General features: G+C 36.5%; 5 protein-coding genes across 6 annotated transcripts in view; 3 read left to right on the forward strand and 2 right to left on the reverse strand.

The window, feature by feature from the left end:
• Positions 1-322: 322 nt before the first annotated feature.
• LOC107036774 lies at positions 323-5314 on the forward strand. The gene is made up of 8 exons (XM_015254917.2): positions 323-1091; positions 1231-1342; positions 1970-2096; positions 2794-2912; positions 2972-3148; positions 3519-3670; positions 3732-3891; positions 4677-5314. Exons 1-8 carry the CDS (start codon positions 901-903, stop codon positions 4761-4763), a joined length of 1125 nt encoding a protein of 374 aa, XP_015110403.1. The 5' UTR covers positions 323-900; the 3' UTR covers positions 4764-5314.
• LOC107036768 (aldehyde dehydrogenase X, mitochondrial) lies at positions 4818-11371 on the reverse strand. Its single transcript, XM_015254910.2, has 9 exons — positions 11225-11371; positions 9712-9816; positions 8771-8872; positions 8505-8670; positions 6807-7111; positions 6616-6718; positions 5552-6059; positions 5051-5125; positions 4818-4986 (listed from the first exon to the last, which is right to left on the reverse strand). Exons 1-9 carry the CDS (start codon positions 11258-11260, stop codon positions 4917-4919), a joined length of 1470 nt encoding a protein of 489 aa, XP_015110396.1. The 5' UTR covers positions 11261-11371; the 3' UTR covers positions 4818-4916.
• Positions 11035-22983, forward strand: part of LOC107036773 (adenylate kinase) — an 86969-nt gene continuing 75020 nt past the window's right edge. Inside the window, exon 1 of the mRNA XM_015254916.2 lies at positions 11035-11473. The gene's annotated coding sequence lies outside the window, so the exon portion shown is untranslated. The remainder of the gene's footprint in view (positions 11474-22983) is intronic.
• On the reverse strand, positions 13094-18174 carry LOC107036769 (retinal dehydrogenase 1). 2 transcript variants are annotated; one of them, XM_015254912.1, is made up of 10 exons: positions 17860-18174; positions 17283-17384; positions 17060-17225; positions 16660-16964; positions 16459-16561; positions 16090-16388; positions 15961-16008; positions 13649-13809; positions 13426-13500; positions 13094-13302 (listed from the first exon to the last, which is right to left on the reverse strand). In XM_015254912.1, exons 1-10 carry the CDS (start codon positions 17998-18000, stop codon positions 13239-13241), a joined length of 1464 nt encoding a protein of 487 aa, XP_015110398.1. In that variant the 5' UTR covers positions 18001-18174; the 3' UTR covers positions 13094-13238. The 2 variants fall into 2 exon arrangements, with proteins under 2 accessions (XP_015110398.1, XP_015110397.1); XM_015254911.1 differs by lacking the exons at positions 13094-13302; positions 13426-13500; positions 13649-13809 and adding exons at positions 15278-15473; positions 15597-15671 and having other exon boundaries at positions 15800-16008.
• LOC107036771 (aldose 1-epimerase) overlaps positions 19143-22983 on the forward strand; it is a 6163-nt gene continuing 2322 nt past the window's right edge. Inside the window, exons 1-5 of the mRNA XM_015254915.1 lie at positions 19143-19234; positions 19292-19422; positions 20898-21055; positions 21119-21289; positions 22238-22479. Coding sequence (XP_015110401.1) covers positions 19143-19234; positions 19292-19422; positions 20898-21055; positions 21119-21289; positions 22238-22479 — 794 coding nt within the window. The remainder of the gene's footprint in view (positions 19235-19291; positions 19423-20897; positions 21056-21118; positions 21290-22237; positions 22480-22983) is intronic.

The raw sequence follows: 22983 nt of genomic DNA on the forward strand, positions 1-22983 counted from the left end.
GGAGGAAATTCTATAGAAAATATGTAAATAGAATAAATTGTATAGAAAACTGGAATTGTATTAACTTTTTCTATTGAACATTTCGCTGGAGTCGGTCAACAATTTCAATACAATCGGCTGGACGATTCTGTTGGAATAGCCAATAGAAAATGTTCTGTAGAAAAATTCAATAGAATCAGATTTTTCTATCCAACTCATTCTATTGTGATATTTTCTATAGAATTTTTTCGGCTCAAATTTTCTGAGATTTTTTGTTTGATTGTCTCGACGAAAAGAAAGAAAAATAGAATGAAAAAACTTGAAAAATTCGAGCCGAGGAAATTCTGTAGAAAATATTTCATTAGAACAAGTTGTATAAATAAATCTAATTCTATTGATTTTTTCTATAGAATACTTTCTATTGCACATTTCAATCGAATCGACCGAAAACTAACAGAAAGTTCAATAGAAATCCTGTAGAATTCTCTAGCGAATTCGCTAGGGTTTTCAATTAAATTGTTTCATCCGTGCGAATGACATCTAGTATGACGCAATATAATTTCATGACTGCAGTTGACTTTGAATGATTTAATTAGCGTCAGTAGCTCCTCGATAAAATTCATGAAACTCATATTCCGCACGAAATGGATGATCTACATAATCATAAATCAATTATAATCGGTAACATAATATAGTATAAAAATTGTTGATATAAATTTCGTTCGCATTGACTGTCTGTATGGGTTGCTAGCTTGTTCGAATAAAGATTACCTAGTCTTTTATTAATACATTCCGCGTTCTCTTATGTTTATTTCCCTGGATCACGTGTCACGCCCACATCATTCGACATAACCCGCTGAAATCATCTGTGAATGCGTAAATTCTAAGAAAATTCTCGAGTAAAAAAATCAGATTGAAACCATGAATATACGATGCTGTCTACGTCCTATGCTCCACCAGTTTGATCGAGCATTTCCTATTATTACACATCGTGCGGAATTAGCAACTGCTCTTAAACAGGAAGTGATTAAAAAGAAGAAGAAGAAAGGGATCTGGCCATGGTCGAAGGAGCCCGAAGACGAGAAGATCAAGATTTTAAGACCAGGAGAATGGTAAATGGCAATAATATGGACACCTTTAACTTTCTTTTGAACGTTAATAATTCATTGAACGGTTGACAAAACAAAAAATTTTGCGTATGAGATATCTTCATACGCAATTCATTAAACATGGGAAATTAATTTCTCCTAGCGAAGAGAAAGAGACCTTTCTCGATCCAAAATGCAAAGTGGCGATAATAGTGAACGGCGGAAAGAGCTTTGGCCTGTCGGCAGCGCATTCTCTTCTGCATCATGGGGCTAAGGTGAAAAGAGGAGTATAGCCCTGACGGATCACTCGATAGGGGGTTCGAATTGCTCTCGCAGTCGAGTGCTAGTTGATCACGATTCGATTGACCGACCATCGATCAATCAATGATCGACCAACGATCGACTAGTAATCGACCAACGAATTGACCATCGACCGTTGATCGAGTAACCATCGACTAGCAATCGACCATCGATCGACTAACTCTCTATTCGTGATCAATACAGTCAATGATCGACCGGCCATCGATCAAGTGAATAAGTCGATCTCTTGTGGAGCCACCATCAAGAAGCCATCGATCGATCAGACGGATCACTCGATAGGGGGTTCGAGTTGATGTCGCAGTCGAGTGCTAGTCGATCACGATTCGATTGATCGACCATCGGTCGTCCAACGATCGACTAGCAATCGACCAACGAATTGACCATCGACCGTCAATCGACTAACCATCGGCCATCGATCGACTGACCCTCTGCTAGTGATCAACCAAGGATCGACTGGCTATCGACCGAGTGAACAAGTCGACCTCCTGTAGAGTCACCATCGAATATCCATCGATTGATCTGTTAGGGAATCGTCACATACTAAAAGTCTTATTCTTTTATTTATTGTTACGATTTTTCAGAATGTCATTGTGGCTGATGATAGCCCTTCCGCTGGGCAAAAGGCAGCCCAGCATCTGTGTGATATGCACGGAAGAGATCGTGCGCATTTTGCATTGTGTGCCCTCAACAGCATCTGCAAATTCGAAGGTATTTTAGAGGGAGGCGAGAGTGGACAGATTTGATCCGATAACGTGGAAGGGGTTCAACTGAGGGTTAAAGATGAGGGTCAAACAAGGTCAACCATTGAATTGACCTTAACGGTCGAATCATAGGGGTGAATGTAAATATCAGGGGTAAGGATCAAATCGTATGGGTCAAACTAAAGGCCAAGAATGAGGGTCAAACAGCGGGTCAATAACAAGGTCAACCATTGAATTGACCTTAACGGTCGCACCATAGGGGTGAATATAAATATCAGGGGTAAGGATCAAATCGTATGGGTAAAACTAAAGCCCAAGAATGAGGGTCAAACAGCGGGTCAATAACAAGGTCAACCATTGAATTGACCTTAACGGTCGAATCATAGGGGTGAATGTAAATATCAGGGGTAAGGATCAAATCGTATGGGTCAAACTAAAGGCCAAGAATGAGGGTCAAACAGCGGGTCAATAACAAGGTCAACCATTGAATTGACCTTAATGGTCGAATCATAAGGGCAAAACTAAAGATCAAGGGTAAGGGTCGAATCGCATGGGTCAAATAAAAGGTCAGGAATTTGACATCGATGTAAAGTTCGTTGAATTTTACTTCATCAATCATAAATGATCGAAAAAAAGGTCAATTAACTCCAATCTCCCCTAATAAAAATGTCTTCTTTAAAAAAGTATCTTTTTCTCCTCAATAGCAGTCTTCGACTCTGTACTATGCAGACAAAGAAACATCCATATTTTATTTAATAATCTTGATGGTACTACAACTCCGTCACAATTGTGTGGTGAAAATGATGGAGATGACGCTGACTGGGTATGAAGTCCTGTGCTCTAATTGTATCGTTTTTATTACAAGAAAATTGAAAATTTCAGAGCAAAACTAGAAGGGCGATCGAGGTGGGGGTGAAATTCATGGGGAAACAGAATGGCGGGGCAGGGGGGATTATCATAAATACCGCGAGGATCCTCGGCTTCATGGGATGGCCGGAGGAGCCAGTGCCTGTTTACTGCACGAAGGAACCTGTCGTCGAGACGACACAGGATTTGGCTGTATGAAAAAAACATGATTATATAAATTATTAAGGATATCCAAGTAGTTTAGTCATTTTTTTCTAGGAGAAATCCTCTTCAGAGCTGATAGAATAGACGAAGAGTATTTTTTAGGCGCAATATCAACTTCTGTTTCTGATAATCAAGTTTGAAATTGAATAAAATATCATTCACAATGTTCATTGAAGAAATTCCCAATAAAAAAATTCAACAATGAAAAATCCGAAAAAGTACGGGGATTTTCGACAAAACTGACATCTTGAAAAACTGACAGCTTGAAAGGAAATTGCGAACTTGAACGAAGTGCTTGGATATCCTGAAAGTCTGTTGAGTTCTCCCCACAGATTAAATCAGAGACATTTTATTCTAGAAAATGTATGCATTCGAAAAAACTGGTGTGCGAATAATCACTCTTCTGGAGGCTTCCAGACCATTTGAGGAAATTGGTTTGCCAGATTTTCCAGCTGCGGGGACGAAACCGGAGCGAGGGAAACCAGTGTACACGGCGTGCGCATCGGCAATGTATAAAACGATGACGAAAAAAATATTTCAATATTCATTTCATTTTGTGGATTGAATTTAGGGAATCGAAAATTGGTAGAGCGATTGTCCATCTCATGGCGAAGGCCGAGAACGGAAGCACATGGCTGATGGAGTCGGCGTCACCTCGAGAATTACCGAGGCTAATTCATTTCCCTAGTAAAGAAGGGGAGAAAATCGACCCAAAGATCTATGACGAAGTAGTAAGGGCTGAATTTTGTGATACAAATATCGTTATGGAAATGTGGTAATCTCGGAAGAATCTCATCACTGCGAAAACTAATGTCTGAATTTCAGACACTTTTGCAGACACTTTTCAAACACTTTTGGGACGATTTTTTTTTTGTAGATACTTTTGAGACATTAAAATGTGTGGGAATCAATGGAGGTATTTCAATTTCAGACAACAAGATGTCTGAAAGTAAAATACAGACATCAGTTAGATTTTCAGACACTTTTAAAGATTCAGACGTTTTTTGCCATCTGCCATCGTAAATTCAGATGGTTGTCAGACACCTAGTTTTAGCAGTGGATGAGTCAACTTTTCAGACATGAGAAATATCTTAAAAATTAATGTTTGATGAACTTTGCCGTCTGAATCAGGTGAGATATCTTAATAGCGAAATGTTTGAATCGCTTATAAATAACTGAATTTCAGACAGAAAATATCTGAAAATAAATACCTGAAATTTTTCAGACGCAAAAACTGTCTACCATCATTTTCAGACAGAAACGGTGGTTGAAATTTTCAGACATTAGTCAGATTTTCAGACACTTTTGAAGATGGAGGCGTTTTTTACCATCTGACAGTTTTGAGAACCATCTGACGTTTTTACCATCTTGCAGCTTTTCCGTGCCTTTTTTCAGTAGAAATACTCAATAGAAAATACTTGATAGAAAAGAATCAATCAATTTATCATCATAACGAAATACGTACAACGTATTCTGTTGACATTTTTGGAATAACGATAGTTCTATTCATTTTCAGCCATGTCCTCCTGCCTTCGAATCATTCTGTGCATCGACAAAGGACAGCACGTGTTCACCGGACATAAAAACCCATTGCACTCCTTAGAAACCAAAGAAATAAAAAAATTCAAGGGTATATTTCGCATCAAAACAACATATATAATGAACGAATATATTATCATTTATTTCGTGAATGCAAAAATAGTTCCATATATTAGAAAAATTATAAAAGTGGTCGTATAAGATTGTGATCGCGTCTTCACTTCAGAGGCTGAACCTTAATTGAGATTGTCTTGGTTTCCAAGTAGCCCTCGAGGCCCTTCTCACCCCTAAAAATTGATAATATTTAGAGATACATTTTTTTTAATGAAGAAGCTTGATTCGAGTACTCACAGCTCACGACCAATTCCAGACTGTTTGTATCCTCCGAACGGAGTTTGTGGGGTGATGGCATCGTAGCAGTTGACCCTGACAACAACAGAAGATAAAGTGTTTCAATTGAAAAATTTCATTTTCATGATCTGATTCCATTGAGAGAAATTATTACATTATACTGATATTATTTAACATAAATATCTCTTCATTTGAAAACGAGAAAAACTGTTTCCACAATTTGTACACCACAATGGGAATAGAATCCAATAAATTTAATTTAATCTAACCGCAAAGAAAAATTGGAAAGAAAACAAAATGAATTAATATAATATAATATAACCTAGTGCATTATAATATAGTATAGTATAGAATATAATATAATAAAGTATTATCGTAATATCTTTACTGTATGCTACCACCATTTATAAAAAATCTAATGGCACAATCCGCCGAATAGATTGGCTTCAAAAAACCTTGCACTAGATGTTTCATAAGAGTAAATTTTTTCATGCGCCTTACCAGACACTTCCTGCTTCAACAGCCTCGCAGAACTGAAGAGCCTTGTTGATATCATTCGTAATGACCCCAGAAGCAAGACCATAAGTGGTCTTATTCGCCCTCTCAATAACTTCCTCCATAGTATTGAATTTCAGAATGGACTGAACAGGTCCGAATATTTCCTCCTTGGCAATTCTCATGTCGTCTTTGACATTCGAGAAGACAGTGGGTTTCACGAAGAAACCGACGGTGCCCGGGCGCTCACCGCCGGTTTCAACCACAGCTCCCTCTTCTTTCCCGGATTTTATCAAACCGAGCACCTTGTCCAACATGTCTTGATCGATCTGCGGGCCCTGAACCACGGTGGGGTCGAAGGGATCTCCGACTTTACGCTTCAGAGCCAGTTCTTTGGATAGCTTCACGAATTCGTCGTAGATCTTCGCTTGGACGAATGTGCGGGAGCCGGCGCAACAGCTCTGGCCGTGGTTCCCGAAGAGGGCCTCGTGGGCAATTTCAGCTGCTTCTTTCACTAAAATGCATTATAATTCGTAATTGATAATTTGTAACTGATGATTCGTTTTTTTTTAATGGACAGAATATTTTATCGCACGTAAAAAATTGATAAAGGGCTAGATCAAAAAGATTTAATTAACTTTTTTGACTTCTAAATTGTTGCTTTGAAACCAGATTTATCTTTTGTCTTTTTATGGAAAATTTTGCAGCATTATAAGTAATCGATTCTTTTATATGATTTATCAAGAAATTTTGTAGGAAAATTCTTCTTCCAAGAAATCTCGTCATTTTATAAAATGCGTTATAGATGATTCACAGTTTTTAATGGACAGGACATTTTATCACATGTGGATAAAATGGATACAATGACCTTATTTAATTCCTAAATTGCAGCTCTCAAATTCTATTAATTTTTCACAATTTAAAATCCAATAAAAAGCCAAAATTCTCAATTCTGAATTTTTCTATCGATGAATATTCCACAGAAAATTTTCGTTAAAAAAACATTATGATGTGCTAGCAATTTCCGTACAATTTTTTCTCACATTGAATGAGAAAACCGTCAAACTCACCATTTGCATCATCAAAAATAACGATTGGACTCTTTCCCCCCAACTCCAAACTGACGCGTTTCAAGTTCGACTTGGCTGCTGCCTCCAAGATGACGTGACCGATCTGAACATGAAAAGAAGACGAACGTTTTCTCACTAAATTCTATTTTAAAAAAGGAGGAACGAGTTAAGGGAGTATCATTTATCATTACATCGGTAGATCCAGTGAATGCGACTTTGCGAATATCCAGATGTTCGCTGATAGCAGCCCCAGCAGTCGGACCGTACCCAGTGATGACGTTGACGACTCCCGGTGGGAATCCAGCCTCCTTGGCTAATGCTGCTACGTACAGAGCAGTCAGAGGAGTCTGCTCAGCAGGTTTGAGGACAATGGTGCAGCCAGTGGCCAGAGCCGGTCCCCACTTCCACGCTAACATTGCTACTGGGTAGTTCCAGGGAATTATCTGACCAACTACTCCAATCGGTTCCTTTTTCGTCATAGCCAAGTTGCCATCATCTGCAATGGTATGCATTTTTTATTTTATTAGACGGGGCCTTGATGCCCTTTTTCCTGCCAAACTCGCTATTCCTTTTTTCAATTAATTGTTTATAATCATTCTCATTGCAAAAAGCAATACGACCGATGAGAATCATACGTCCCAATTTATCAGCTGTTGAATTCAGTAGTGAAGCGGTAAACCGAGTTAAGTCGATTTTGACTATTAGCCAGTTTTTGCTGAATATCTCGGAATCTAAGAGAGATAGCAAAATTTTTCTTATGACTTTTTTTATAACGCTTTATTAGCTCTACAAAAAAGGTCATGACAAAAATCTTTCTATCTCTTTTAGATTCCGAGATATTCGTCAAAAACTAGCCAATAGTAAAAAACGACTTAACCCGGTTTACCGCTTCGCTACTGAATTTTTGTATTACAATAAATACTTTGCAAATGTTATGCAAATGTTATTACTCCTATGCTCACTGAATAAGATTTTAATCATAATTACAATTCAATTCCTTCTAGAACAGACTTTAGAGTGTGAATTTCTGGAATTCAATGTTTGTTGATACTCTGGTAAAAGGGCGTGCTCACACTGTTATCAATTTTTAGTTAGTTCACACGGTAATTCAATTAATCTGTTGTTCATCTCATCAATATAATTTCGCGCTTAGAATATTGTCATCTCGTGTTGTCAGCACCAAATTAAAAATTAAAACTTCATTTGGAATATTGAGTCACAGCTTCTTTTTATTCATGTCAGAAATTTTGTATTTGGATATTAATATTATTTGTTCAAAGTGAAAAAATCGATCACCATTTTCACTATATTGCATTCAGATTTTCCTATCCTCAACGTAAAAAATGTGAGATAATCTCATAATTCTAGCTATTAATTCTAATCAACTTTGTTCGAAGAAAAATTTAGTAAACGCAATATTAAGAAAGGAGAATTATTCTATTTCTCTCTGATCTAAATGATTTGGACAATTATGATTCGTTTATTCATGTTTCATAGAATGGTATTCACTCTTTTTTTTGTTAGGCGGGCTTCATGAAAACTCGACGCTTGAACTCACGAAAACCGACTTACTTTCTCCATTCGTTCGAGATATTGCCCAGAGTTTTTTTTAGAAATTACGATAGCGAATTCTCTACGAAATTCCTTTGCCTAATTTTTTCAACTCGTTGTGTTAATTTTTTTTTCAATGAGAGGAGAAAAAAAAATGGAGTGAAAAAAGATCAGAAAATTAATGTGGACGAATTCCTCTAGAAAATATCTCTATGGAATGAATTGTATGAAAAGATGAGAATGTATTGATGTAATAAAATTAATTAATCAGTTTCTCCCAAACATTTTCTGTTGCAAAAAACACGAGAATTCAATTTAGAATGAAAGAAATAATTAACCAGTTGGGATAGTGGTGCCGAGGATTTTATCACACCACCCGGCGTAATAGCGGAGGCACCCCACACTAGCTTGAATGTCCCCAAGAGCACTGAGGTACGTCTTTCCATTGTCCAAAGCTTCTAGATTGGCAATGTACTCAGCATCCCTCTCCATGAGATCAGCAAGCTGTGATGGGCGATCGGTAGAAATAAAAAACATATATATGGAGAATATTTCATGATGTTCTCGAGTGAACATCGAAGATTTCCATAATTAGGTAAGCTACCTTATTGATGAGGAGTCCACGACCAGAGGCATTGAGCACTCGCCATGGTGCTCCTCTGGCGAACGCAGCTTTCGCGGCTGTGACAGCTTTGTTCACATCAGCCTAGGCGAAATGTCGAAAAAGTTAATCCTCTGTTAAAAAATATTTTCGGTCGACAATGTGTTTCGCTAAGTTTATGCTAGACTTGGAAATATTTCAAGTTTATTCTATTCTATTCTATTCTATCTAGATATTTTTTTCTGCTTTATTCTTTGCCTATTGCTTGTAACTTCCTATTGTGACTTTAGTCATAATTATTTGGTACAACATAATGTACAGTTAATAAATAATCAATCAATCAGTCAATCAGTCAATCTATCTACTTCGGATATTTTTTCTCCAGCGAAATACTCTTCTACTTTCCTAGTCGAACATCAGAGCTTTGATATAACCCAAAGTTTCCGGACATTTTGCAATGATTTTATTAATTAACTTTTGCAGGTCTGAATTTGAATCTCGATATTGAACTGTTAGAAACTATTTTAAAAATCTGAGAAAAAAATGCCAATTTTTGAAAATTACGGGCATTTTCTGTAAATAATTTATAAACAATCAATTTCACCATACAAATCCTTTGCCAAATCGATTTCATGCATAAAAAAATGAGGTTTCCGAAAGTTTACACAATGTCAATTATTTATTTATAAACTACTGTTTAAAAAAATAATAATTCTGTGCAAAATGTAATTTGAATGACGCTGAATATTCATGATTTATTGCAAACTGTTCTCACCCAATTTAATTAATAAATTTGATGATTGAAAATGTAAAAGATGCTTGGATATATAAAAAATCATATTATAGAAATGCGATAAAATTTTGCTTTCGTTGTTTTGTCAATTTTTTTTATTCGTTCCTTTGATTAATATTACGCACTTTAATCGCAAAAACTCATCACTCACTTTATCTCCCTCAGCCACTTCAGTGATAACTTTCCCAGTCGATGGGTTGATAGTCGTGAATTTCTTCTTGCTCTCCGCGTCAATAAATGTGTTGTTGATGAATAACTGTAAATATTTGTGCGGTTCGGATAAAAATAGAACACGTGAGATAATGTGACTAATTCATCGAGAATCGTAAATCGACTTATCAGCTGTTGAAAACTTCGAAGGAAGAACATCGATGTTTGGAAAAGAGAATCGAAAATCAATTAATCATCAATTTTCGAATTATGAAAAACATCGATTTTTCATGCCCAAATATCGAAAAAAATCGTTGTTTTCGATTAATCGACAAACATTGGCAAACTTCACACCCGAGAAAATTTCGTCTCACTCGTATCGAATGTACTATTCTTCGCGTTTCATAACATTTTAGACCATTTGCAATCAAAATTAGAAAATCGAAAAATCGATAAAATACGAGACTTTCATTTCAATATTACTATTCGGTAAGAAAACGAAAAAATTTGTTAGCCTGGATCAGAAACATCGATGTTTGGAAAAGAAAATCGAAAATCGATTAATCATCGATTTTTGAATCATGAAAAACATCGAGTTTTCATGCCCAAATATCGAAAAAAATCGTTGTTTTCGATTAATTGACAAACATCGCCAAACTTCACACCCGTGAACATTTCGTCTCACTCGTATCGAATGTACTATTCTTCGCGTTTCATAACATTTTAGACCATTTGCAATCAAAATTAGAAAATCGAAAAATCGATAAAATACGAGACTTTCATTTCAATATTATTATTCGGTAAGAAAACGAAAAAATTTGTTAGCCTGGGTCAGAAACATCGATGTTTGGAAAAGAAAATCTAAAATCGATTAATCATCGATTTTTGAATCATGAAAAACATCGAGTTTTCATGCCCAAATATCGAAAAAAAATCGTTGTTTTCGATTAATTGACAAACATCGCCAAACTTCACACTCGTGAAAATTTTGTCTCACTCGTATCGAATGTACTATTCTTCGCGTTTCATAACATTTTAGACCATTTGCAATCAAAATTAGAAAATCGAAAAATCTATCAAATACGAGACTTTCATTTCAATATTATTATTCGGTAAGAAAACGAAAAAATTTGTTGGCCTGGTCAGAAACATCGATGTTTGGAAAAGAAAATCGATTAATCATCGATTTTCGAATCATGAAAAACATCGAGTTTTCATGCCCAAATATCGAAAAAAATCGTTGTTTTCGATTAATCGAAAAACATCGCCAAACTTCACACCCGTGAAACTTTCGTCTCACTCGTGCAGAGACTGTCAGTGTGTTACAATGCATCCAAGCCATCGCTATTCGTAACAATACTATCGATTTCAAGGACGGCCCAATGTGCGAAGTTATGAATTGCTCCTCGATTCTCCGTCCAAAAAAATAGCGATGGAAGATTCCAATCACATACAAACGTGCAGGCGCGAGTTGAACAAAAAGGCGTAAAAAAATTATGGATATGGCTTCTCACCTGCGTGTACTTAATGACAGGATTTGGATTCGCCATTATTTCACCAAAAACTCGATATTATTCGCGCCGATAAAAATTTTTATTATCTGTCGTGCTCGCTCCACTCGACTCTCTGACAATGAATCGACGGTTACACACCCAGCTGTCTATATATACATGCCTCGCCGGCCGGTTGCCATACGCACCAGAGAGGGGGATTAAATCACAAGTGGCTTCTATCTCCTGCGATAGACGATAAATGCGAGAAGGGTAAGTAGACGACTTTATTTTTCGTTGTTACATGATGAAACATATGGTATGATTTGTATTTTGAAAAATAAGCAGGGTGATAGGGGACAAAGTATAATGATGGAAATTGCTTTTTCCGTTTGAATTGTTGACCCTCAGATATCTAATCGTGTTCAATACTAAAGAAAGAAAACATTGGGATGTTCTTCGAATCTGTTTATTTGGGGAGAAGAATGATTGGCGGTTTTTTCTTTTTTTTTTTCGAAATTTACTCGTAGGGGATCTATCGAATCTCGTGATTGTTTTCATGAATGTAGACTTTAATAAGGTCTATCCATTGACACCAATTAAAAATCAATTTTTCGGGAAGATTCGAAACAATTCGAGTGTTAAGAGGGTCTGATGTAGGATCATTTGAAATAATTCTTTCTAAAAAAGAAGCGTGGGCAATAAGTCAGGCGGTTTTCATGAGTACAATCGTCTTGCGTCGAATTTTCATGAAGCTCGCCAAACAAACAAAAGAGAATTGAACACCATTCTATGAAACATGAATAAACGAATCATAATTGTCCGAATCATTTAGGTCAGAGGAAAATAGAATAATTCAGTAGCGAAGCGGTAAACCGGGTTAAGTCGATTTTGACTTTGGGTCAGTTTTTGATGAATATCTCGGAATCTAAGAGAGATGGCAGAATTTTGCCATGACATTTTTTGTAGCTCTCAATTGGCTCTACAAAAAAGGTCATGACAAAAAAATTTCTATCTCTTTTAGATTCCGAGATATTCGTCAAAAACTGGCCAATAGTCAAAATCGACTTAACCCGGTTTACCGCTTCACTACTCAATTCTACTTTCTTAATATTGCGTTTACAAAGGTTTTCTTCGAACAAAGTTGATTAGAATTAACAGCTAGAATTATGAGATTATCTCACATTTCTGACGTTAAGGATAGGAGAATCTGAATGCAATATAGTGAAAATGCTGATCGATTTTTTCACTTTGAACAAATAATATTAATATTCAAATACAAAATTTCTGATATGAATAAAAAGAAGCTGTGACTCAATGTTCCAAATGAAGTTTTAATTTTTAATTTGGTGCTGAAAACACGAGATGACAATATTCTAAGTACGGAATTATATTGATTATCGAGATGAACAACAGATTAATTGAATTGCCGTGTGACTAACTAAAAATTGATAACAGTGTGGCCACGCACTTTTACCAGAGTATCAGCAAGCATTGAATTCCAGAAATTCACACTCTAAAGTGTGTTCTAGAAGGAATTGAATTGTAATTATGATTAAAATGTTATCCAGTGAGCATAGGAATTATAACATTCGCAAATCATTTATTGCAATATGAAAATTTAACAGCTGATAAATTGGGACATATGATTCTCCTCGGTCGTATTGCCGTTTGCAATGAGAATGATTATAAACAATTCATTGAAAAAATTAATATTGAATCTGACAGGAAAAAGTGCATATTATGCAAAAAATTTCATGACATTTCAATTTATGATAGCACTATGCTACGAAAAAAAAAAGAAGAGAAGAGTAAAACAAAAGTTCAACTAAAAAAAATTCATTCAGAAGCAAATTGCTAATTCATTAGCAATAATAACTCATTCCCAAAGAATGCAATTATCAACTTGTTTATTGTTGCATTTGAAATGTTTCATCAGAAAATGGACTGTGGAACATTTTTTAATCCAGCTATAATTGGGATGAGTTCTTCCACAGCGTGTATTTATAGATGTACTTTGAGTGTGAGTGGTGTTCGATTATGATGACAGCTTTATGTGGATTGATTTTGTCTCCAGATAATTATCCAATGCCTCTTCACCCCTGAAAAAATAAAATCATCTTCGTAGAGCTGTTCCCATAGGAACTATTGAATGAGATTATGACTCAACCACTCATTCGTGACCTTGAAAAATAGAATGGGCTAGATAATTGAAGATTACTTACAATTCACGTCCAATTCCCGATTGCTTGCATCCACCGAACGGTGCTTGAGGGCAAATTGCGTCGTACTGATTGACCCTAAAAATGATTAATTATTCATATTAGGAAATTGATGATTGGATGAATAAATTTTTGGGGAAAACTTATCTCGAAGTGAAATTGACCAATCTGGTTTCACAATCTAAGAGTCTCGATAACTTCAACTAATGGTGGCTTGTCGACGTACCAAACATTCCCAGATTCAACAGCCTGAGCGAATTTGAGAGCCCTATTGATATCATTAGTGATAACTCCAGCGCTGAGACCATAGGTGGTATCATTGGCTCGTTTGATAACTTCCTCCATAGTATCAAACTTGAGAATCGACTGTACAGGTCCAAATATTTCCTCTCGCGCAATATTAATATTAATTAATATTAATATTAATTATTAATTTTAATTTTTCTTCGTTTTTCTCATTTTCAAATGAAGAGATATTTATGTTAAATAATATCAGTACAATATAATAATTTCTCTCAATGAAATCAGATCATGAAAATGCAATTTTTCGTCTTCATGATCCGATTTCATTGAGAGGAAATGAGAAAAATGCAGGGAGTGATGATCAGCAAGAAAATAACAGAAAACGATTTTTTGTTTTTCTGAAAAATTTCAAAACTGATTTTTTTCTTAAATGACGAAAAAATATCAATATGTTCCCTTTCTACGATCTAATTTCAGTGGAAGAAAGGGAAAAAAAACAGAGATACGTGATCAGCTAGAAAATAAAAATTTCGATTTTTCAATGTCTCCGGAGTTTTAAAATAGATAGGGGAGGGTGGGGTAAAACCGACACTTTAGACTTTGTTTAAATTAGTCATAACTCAGAAACAAATTGATCAATTCAGCTCAGTTTAGGCTCGTCACAAAGGAAAAGAATTGTTCTTGATATTAAAAAAATATATATTAAATTTTATCAACATTTCAACCCCTCATTAGCATTTTAAAAAAAGTCAAGTATCCGTTTTACCCCAACTTCCCCTATATTTTTTCAAATAATGGAAGAATACCCATCAATTCAATTGCTACCCTCACATTTTGACAGAATACATTAAAAAATTGCAAAGAATAAAAATCGGGGACGAAAATTTTTATCGGATTAATATAATGTAATGCTATCCACACCTTGTCACCCTCAGCGACTTGCCCAACAACAGTCTCCGTAGCTGGATTGATACTCGGGAAAGTCTTCCCACTCACAGCATCAACAAATTCATTGTTGATGAAAATCTTGGTGTATTTGATGACTGGATTACGGTTCACCATACTGATACCCTCGAAACACAGTCGCAGATAAGACTGGAATCGCAGTGGTCTCCTGCGCCTTTTATACACTTTCTACGTATCTATAATTTTTCCGCGGATGTTTGAAAAATCGCATCGAATGCAGAATCTTTGAAGAGTCAAGCGATAAACTGTTGTGATAGGCTTGCTTGGAGAAAACGGGAGTGACTGTCAAAAATTACTCATGTCATGATATCGTTGTATCTGCACTCGTGATAAACGCCGCGAAACGTGAGTGCAACTGCGATTAATCGAAGCAATAAAAAACTACACTGGATCGATAGGCACGTTACTCTGCAACTATTGAAGGATTTTATTGTTGTTATTGTTAATTATTTCGCTATCAGTTCAACGTAATGACAATGTCATTATCAATGGAGTTATTCTAGGACGGGCAGCAGAATAATTTCTAATTGTATGCAATAGAATGGAGAAATCTTTAGGAATTCGATATCTGCAGTAGTACGAAAGATGATGAATTTTTATTAATCACAGAAATTGATAACTGTTTAAAAAAGTAAAAACATCCACGCATATTTCAAAATGATTTATTTAAAGAAAAAATTGACATTCTTCACATTTATTTTTTCCAGTCTCAACGAGACACCGAGAGCTCCATCGTGAATTTGTTGACTGTTGTACCTTGGGTATAATTTTTTTTCAACTAAGATGATAACTTTATGTGGATTGATTTTGTCTCTAGATAATTCTCCAACGCCTCGGCACCCCTGAAATTTTTTTTTATGAAAGAACATTCTTTTCTATGAGCGTAATCAATTCAAAGAGTATAATTCGATCATTTACTCACGAGCTTGATAATACAATGTAATGAACAATCGAAAAATACTTACAATTCACGTCCAATTCCTGACTGTTTGTATCCTCCGAATGGTATATGAGGGCATAACGATGCGTACTGATTAACCCTGGAAACAATTGATTACGATGAATTAGAAATTGGGAAATAAATGACTGAACGAATGAATTCAGTGAACTCCAGATTTCATTTCCCTGCTGCGTATACGAATGAACTGATGATGGCGTGTCGACGTACCAAACATTGCCAGATTCAACAGCCTGAGAGAATTTGAGAGCCCTATTGATATCATTAGTGATAACTCCAGCGCCGAGACCATAAGTGGTGTCATTGGCTCGTTTGATAACTTCCTCCATAGTATCAAACTTGAGAATCGACTGTACAGGTCCAAATATTTCCTCTCGCGCAATTCTCATGTTGTCCTTCACATTGGAGAAAATCGTCGGCTGAAAAACAATTTTCATTGAAATTGTCAACATAACGAGAGGAATGGAAGACAATTTGTGCTCTTTGGGGTATGAATTTACCATAACGTAGTAGCCAACTTTTCCAAATCTCTCTCCACCAACTTCCAGAGTAGCTCCGTCCTCTTTCCCCGCTTTGAGGTAACTCAGCACCCTCTCGAATATCTCATCGTCAACCTGTGGTCCTTGCTCAGTTGCAGGATCAAAAGGATCCCCGAGTTTTCTTTTGAGTGTCAATGCCTTGGACTTCTTGACAAATTCATCATGGATTTTTGATTGAACAAAAACTCGCGAGGCTGCGATGCAAATTTGACCGGAGTTGGTGAAGATCGCGTCGTGAGCAATTTTAACAGCTTCATCAACTGTGAAAATGAAATGTAAACGTTAACTTTGTGACTCTGAAGGAGGATCAGGACAGGGAAGAAAAATTACCATTAGCATCATCGAAGATAACAAGAGGGCTCTTCCCGCCGAGCTCCAGAGTCACGCGTTTGAGATTTGTGTTGCCAGACGCTACCATAATCTTCTTACCAACCTTTCGAGAAGAAAAGAATGAAGGGAATGGTTAAAATTACTAGGCAAATTCCTTTGCCAACGTGAAAACGGAAGTACTCCTTGGACGGAATCACTCACCTCAACGGATCCTGTGAAAGCGACTTTCATAATGTCCGGATGTTCGGAGACAGCGGCCCCAGCAGTAGGTCCATACCCAGGAACGATGTTGATGACACCCGGTGGGAATCCAGCTTCCTTTATCAACGCCGCAACATGTAGCGTGCACAATGGCGTTTGTTCAGCCGGTTTAAGAACGACGGTACATCCAGCTGCTACTGCTGGGCCCAACTTGAAGGCAAGAAGAACGATCGGTCCATTCCAGGGTGTAATTTGTCCAACAACGCCTATTGGTTCCTTTCTGGTCATCACCACGCTGTTATCGTCTTGATGAAGAAAACACCACAATTTTTTATCATCTCGGATACCTACAATATCACAAGTGGCACCTTGGCCACCCCTTGATGATGATTGCACCTACCTGTTGCAGCTGTTTCGCCGTGAATTTTATCAGCCCAACCAGCGTAGTATCTCAGAATGCTTGAGGTCATTGTACACTCGCCGAAGGAATGGGTCCAGGGTTTGCCGTTCTCCAGCGTTTGGATACTCGCTATTTGGTCCGCGTCGCGATCGATCAGATCAGCTAGCTGAATGAAATTAATTTCGTCAATTGGGCATCTTTGGAATTTGAACGCTGGACTTACCTTGTTGAGAAGGATACCTCGGCCACTTGGGGGCATGCTCCTCCATTTTGACCCTCGTTCAAACGCTTTCTTCGCGGCCTCAACAGCTTTATTCACATCAGCCTAGATCCACCACAAACGGATTATTCCGACAGAAAACGGATGTCCAGATTTTTTGAAAAGTAGTTCAAGACCAATCGAAGGTTAAACAATTCCCGAATTGCTTTCGTCACGACATAGTCAACATATTTTTGCTAATGAATCAGCAATTTGCTTCCGAATGGAATTCCTGTGACGATGTATTTTGAATTGAATTGAATGATTCATTGATTTCAACATTGCCCTAACGTTAGTAGGCAACATTGCCTCAACGTTGGCAGCCAACATTGCCCTAACATACCCAAGAAGATTGTGAGGAGTGAGCGAAGCGAGCGGGGGGGGGGGCAACCCCACCCCGGGTTTGGCGAGCAAAGCGAGCAGAGGGCGAAGCCCCCCGGTAAAAAATAAAATGTTGAGAATGCTCAATAAAATGTGATTTATCTAAAATCATGATTTTGAACATATGAAATATTGTCGTTCGATATTTCGTCCCTCATACCTTGTCACCTTCAGCAACCTGTGCAACAACAGTTTCCGTAGCCGGATTGACGCTCGGAAAAGTCTTCCCACTCACCGCATCGACAAATTCATTGTTGATAAAAATCTTCGTATACTTAATGACCGGATTACGGTTCACCATGTTGACGGGTTTACGCCCTGTTTGAAATAAGACTGGAACCTCGAAGGTCTTCAGCTAGACTTTTATTACAGCAGCACTTCCTCCTGCTCTGTAATTCACTCGCGAATTGAGAAAAATGAAATCAACCGACTCTAGCCTGAGCGATAGTGCGTCGTGGTAGTGCCGTTCGACGGAAAACACTGAGACTATCACTTATTGCAAGTCATCGTCAACTATAAGCAATTGCAATCAGCAATTATCTCACTGCCAACATCACAGATTAGCCAAGTCATTGAGGTGGCTTATGAAAATGTGCTGACACATGCTGTTTACATCATAATTTGCGTGTGGAAAAACTCATTTGCGTTGATGTTCATGTTGGGTATTCAGCATGTCCAGGGCTGCCCCAATTTTTGGCCGATTCTGTTGGAGAATTCCGCGGTTTATCTGTGCATTGCTTCCGATGGAATTGATCAATAGAATTTTTTTTGTTAGGATCTCATTCTGTTGAGATATTTTGTACAGAAATTTCTCGACTAGAATTTTCTCAGCTTTTTTGTGAGATTTTTCAACTGAAAACAGGATTCCTATTGAAAATGTTTTAGTAGAATAAGTAGTATTGAAAAATGGTATTCTATTGATTTTTTATATAAAATATTTTATATTCAATAGTTCTATTGGAATTATTCCGGTGGCCTGGCGTAGTGGTTAAGGCCGTTGCCTCACAACGGATAGGTTCCAGGTTCGATTCCTGGCCGGGTAGAATGGTGAGATCTAACCATTTTTAAAGTCTTGATCAATCGCCATATAGTCTCATCAGACTCGAAGCGATATAAAATAAGCATAAAAAAAAAAAAAAAGTTCTATTGGAAGAAACACGCTGATAAGCTCCAGAATTTTTCAATAGAATTGGCCAAAAACGAATCGCTCATGTCATCATGTTCCCAAAAAAATTTTCTCAAATCGATCGAAGAGGTTTTGAATTCTATAAGGTTTTCCTCTGCGTATTTTCATCGATCTGAATTGAGCGTTTGAACGATTTCGTTCTTCATGTTTTTCCAATGGTTTCCAGTGAGCACGTTTTCAGCGTGAAAACCTGATAAATTGAAGGGGTTTGCATTAAATTCTTAGTTGAACGAATCTATCGAACCAGAATCGAAAGGATGAGTACCGAACGGACGATCATAGAGGAGGACGGATTCGGGGTGATTCCCATCATCACCGATGATAATAGGAACTTTGAAATTGTTAAGAGGTAATGGAGAAATTATTAATCCAGGAGAATCATTATAACGGAGTGGAATTCAATAAGATATACCTTGACTAATAAGACGAAAGCATCGGTGACGCTGATCACGTGGGGCGCCGGGATTCAGGCGATTCGAGTGCCCAATAATAGGGGAATTCTTGGTGATGTTGTGCTGGGGTTCGATGACATTGATGGTAAATAGAGATCATGATTGTAGTGTAATTATCGAAAAAGAGGATGATATTATCGTTGGAATTAAATTGTCTGTGGATTAATTTCTCGCCCGGGACAAAATTCTTATTTTGAGATTTCAAAGATCTTGAGGATATCCAAGTACTTTGGCTACCTTTTCTCCAGTGAAAGGCTTTTCTACTTTTACAATGATTTGACGAGGATCTTATTATTCAAATTTCCGCCATAAAAAATTATTTGTTCGGAATTAACAAATTTATTCATATTCAGAATTTAACCAGAAATCGATTTCTTGGTTAAAATAAAATAGGGAAATTGCTCATTTCCTTCGATCACGTATAATGCATTGTTTATTTCATATTATTAAAGTGAATAAGATTTCTTTTCAACTAATTTTGTCAAATTTTCAACTTAGTTGAATGTTATCATCATCATTATTCTTATTATCCCTTTCTTCTGTACAACCGATTGTCTTTGTTACGGTTCTATCTCTCCCTTCAGCCCTTCGATAAAATGTTAATAGAAAAATTATATTTAAACATACTTGAATGAAGTTGAAACATCACATTTGAAGAAACCATCAGAGAGCTCACTCTCAGGGAAATTCATGAAAAATTCGAAATTTTCAACAATCTTCATAAAAATCAAATCAACCAATATAGCTATCGTAATCATCTGTTAACTTCGACTGAATGGCATTAAAACAAACATTTTAAGCTATGATTGAATTCATTTGACGTATGATATTCAAAGATATCCCGGAAATTCTGATTTTCAAAAAATACACAATTTTTGCTAATTTTCAAATAAATCAGAATAACGGTTATTGCTATCGCCTTCATCTTCGAACTCGGTTAAAAGGACATCTAAACAAATTTTTGAAGCCATCATTCCATCAATTCAGAACAATTTTTTTAGTTATTGTGGGACAAGATATTTTCGAAAAAATTCGAAAATAAAAAAAAACAATTGATTAATTAAAATTCAACTAATGGTGATCGATAGGGCTCAACAATACGTACAAGCGAGGCCTAAAATTTCCATTTTCGGACTTTTTGGATCATACTGGGTCGATATAACACAACAAATCGAAAACTTGAATTTGCGCAATTATAAAGCTTCCATTCGGAAGCAAGAACAAGGTTTCCGAGAGTTTAAACAATTTCAATGATTTATTTGTAAACAACACGTAGATTATAAATAAATAATTGAAATTGTATAAAAAAATAAATAATTCTGTGCGAAATGTAATTTAAATGATGCTGAATATTCATGATTTTCTTTTCAAATTTTTCTTACGAAATTTAATTGCCAAATTTGATGATTGAAAAAGATTGAATCTATAGTGTAGTCTGTGCCAAACTGTAAAAGATCCTTGAATATCCTTAATTCATCACTCTATTGAGCAAAAAACGATCTTCAACGAAAACTTTTTTTTTTAATTTATTTTCAACGAAACCTTCAAATTTATTTTGAGGATACTGGAAAAATCGCCATATAGGGAGGACCCTGGGTCGCGTAACGAGACGACTATCCTCCGATATTCAATCCAGTCCTCAGGTCCGGGGTTTTAATCATGAATCCACTGGCTTCGACAACGTCAACTGGGACGGCTACATCCTCGGAAAACAAGTGGCGAGTTTCACCATGATTCAGTAATGATTTAATGAATATCATCACGATCTAATTGCACGATAGGTGATGTCATACGTGAGTAGAAATCACAAACTCCACCCGGGTGATCTGCTGACCCAGGTTAAATACAGCTGGAGTGATGACAACGAGCTTCTCGTTGACTTCAGTGCGACCTCCACTAGACCAACACCGGTGGACATTACCTCCTTCTGTCTGTTCAATCTCGCCGGGCATGTGAGGACAATCTCCGTTGTGAAATGAAACATGAAACAGTTCAATTTTAGGTTGAGGTTTTGAGGAACACGAGCACGAAAAAATTTTGTAGAAAAATCTAGCGAATTCGAGAGAATTCTATTGAATTTCTCTTTGACTTCTGTTAAACATTCGATTGGTTTTGGCGTTTTGTTGCCATGAAAATGTCCAATGGAAACGATTTTATGGGGAAAAAAGTAGAATGAATTAATGTCATGTTTCCATACAAATTTTTCTATTGGAACATTTTCTACTGAAATCCTTCAGCCTGATTTCTCTAAGTTTTTTCCGCTGTTTTTCTTCTCTTTCAGTGAAAAAATCAAACGAAAAAAGATGATTTGAGCGTAAGAATTTCTATAGAAAATGTAATAATAGAATAAGATTTATGGAAAAATCGATAAGTTGCGCAATTTTTTGATGAAATAGACCAGAAACAAATAAAAATTTCAATAGAAATCCGATAGAATTGTGTAGCCAATTCGCTAGATAATTTAATTGGATTCCTATTCGAATCAATTGAAGAATTTTGCAGCTTTACTGTGTTTTTTTTTTAGAAATCTTCTAAATGAACATTCTTCATTAAATTCATTTTTCTCTTTAGTTTTTAAATTTGAAAATGATATTTAAAAATTCCAGAGAAATATTGAGAGGTGTCACTGTCTTCCAAGGAAAAAATAACATTCTTTTCCCTGAAACACTGATGTCTGCATAATTTCTCATAATCTTAATTAATTTATCAATGATAATAATTAAATAATTAATAAATTATTCAATTAATTCATTCAATTAACTGATTAATTATTTAATCAATTAATTTTGAACTCAATTTTCCATAATTATTTCATAAAATAAAATTGACTGATCTCATTTCACCGCTTCACTCTTGACTTTTGTCCCTGACAATGTGTTTTCAATTGCGATCATCAATAGGGTATGGGCCCCGAAGAGCTGAACAAACATGTCGTCTCCATCAATGCCGACAAATGGCTGCATTCTGATGTGAGAACGAAATTACCCAGTGGAGCCATTCGCTCTGTTCGCAAGACGAGATTTGATCTCCGAAATCCTACAGAGCTGAATGTGAAGAGGTTGGAGCGTATTCCAGGAGGCGGATACGATCATTTTTTCTGCGTCAATGCTCCGAGTATTTTGTGCTACAGATTCCACGCCAGGTGAATTTTTAATGCCAAAATGAATAGGACTTCTTACGCTAAGTTGAAGACAAGAGAATGCACTGTCGGAGGTTTTATAATTTTCTAGAGATTACTCAAATTTTCTAGAAATTTCTAGGTTTGTACCCTCGGACTTCCCTTCGATCCCTCGATTTGCCCACAATTTTCGAAACTTTCTGAGAACAAAACCCTTAAATATTCCTGCATATTTAAAAATAAAGAAAGGCCGTGACTATTCGCACCATTGCGTGAATCACTCCCGTACACTCCATACACTCCACGCATGCGTGAAGTTTGTGTGTTTCACGCAGCCGAATTTTCATACTGCTGTGTATTTCACGCAGTTGAAGTTTCAAACTACTGTGTGTTTCACGCAGTTGAAGTTTCATACTACTGTGTGTTTCACGCAGTTAAAGTTTCATACTACTGTGGGTTTCACGCAGTTATATTTTTATACATCAGGATTGCGTTTTTCCACTTCCTAGGCCTTATACAAGATGAATT

Source organism: Diachasma alloeum, unplaced genomic scaffold (genome assembly GCF_001412515.2).
Source record: "Diachasma alloeum isolate Michigan unplaced genomic scaffold, Dall2.0 Dall_scaffold_00211, whole genome shotgun sequence".
NCBI classification, from domain to species: Eukaryota; Metazoa; Arthropoda; class Insecta; order Hymenoptera; family Braconidae; genus Diachasma; species Diachasma alloeum.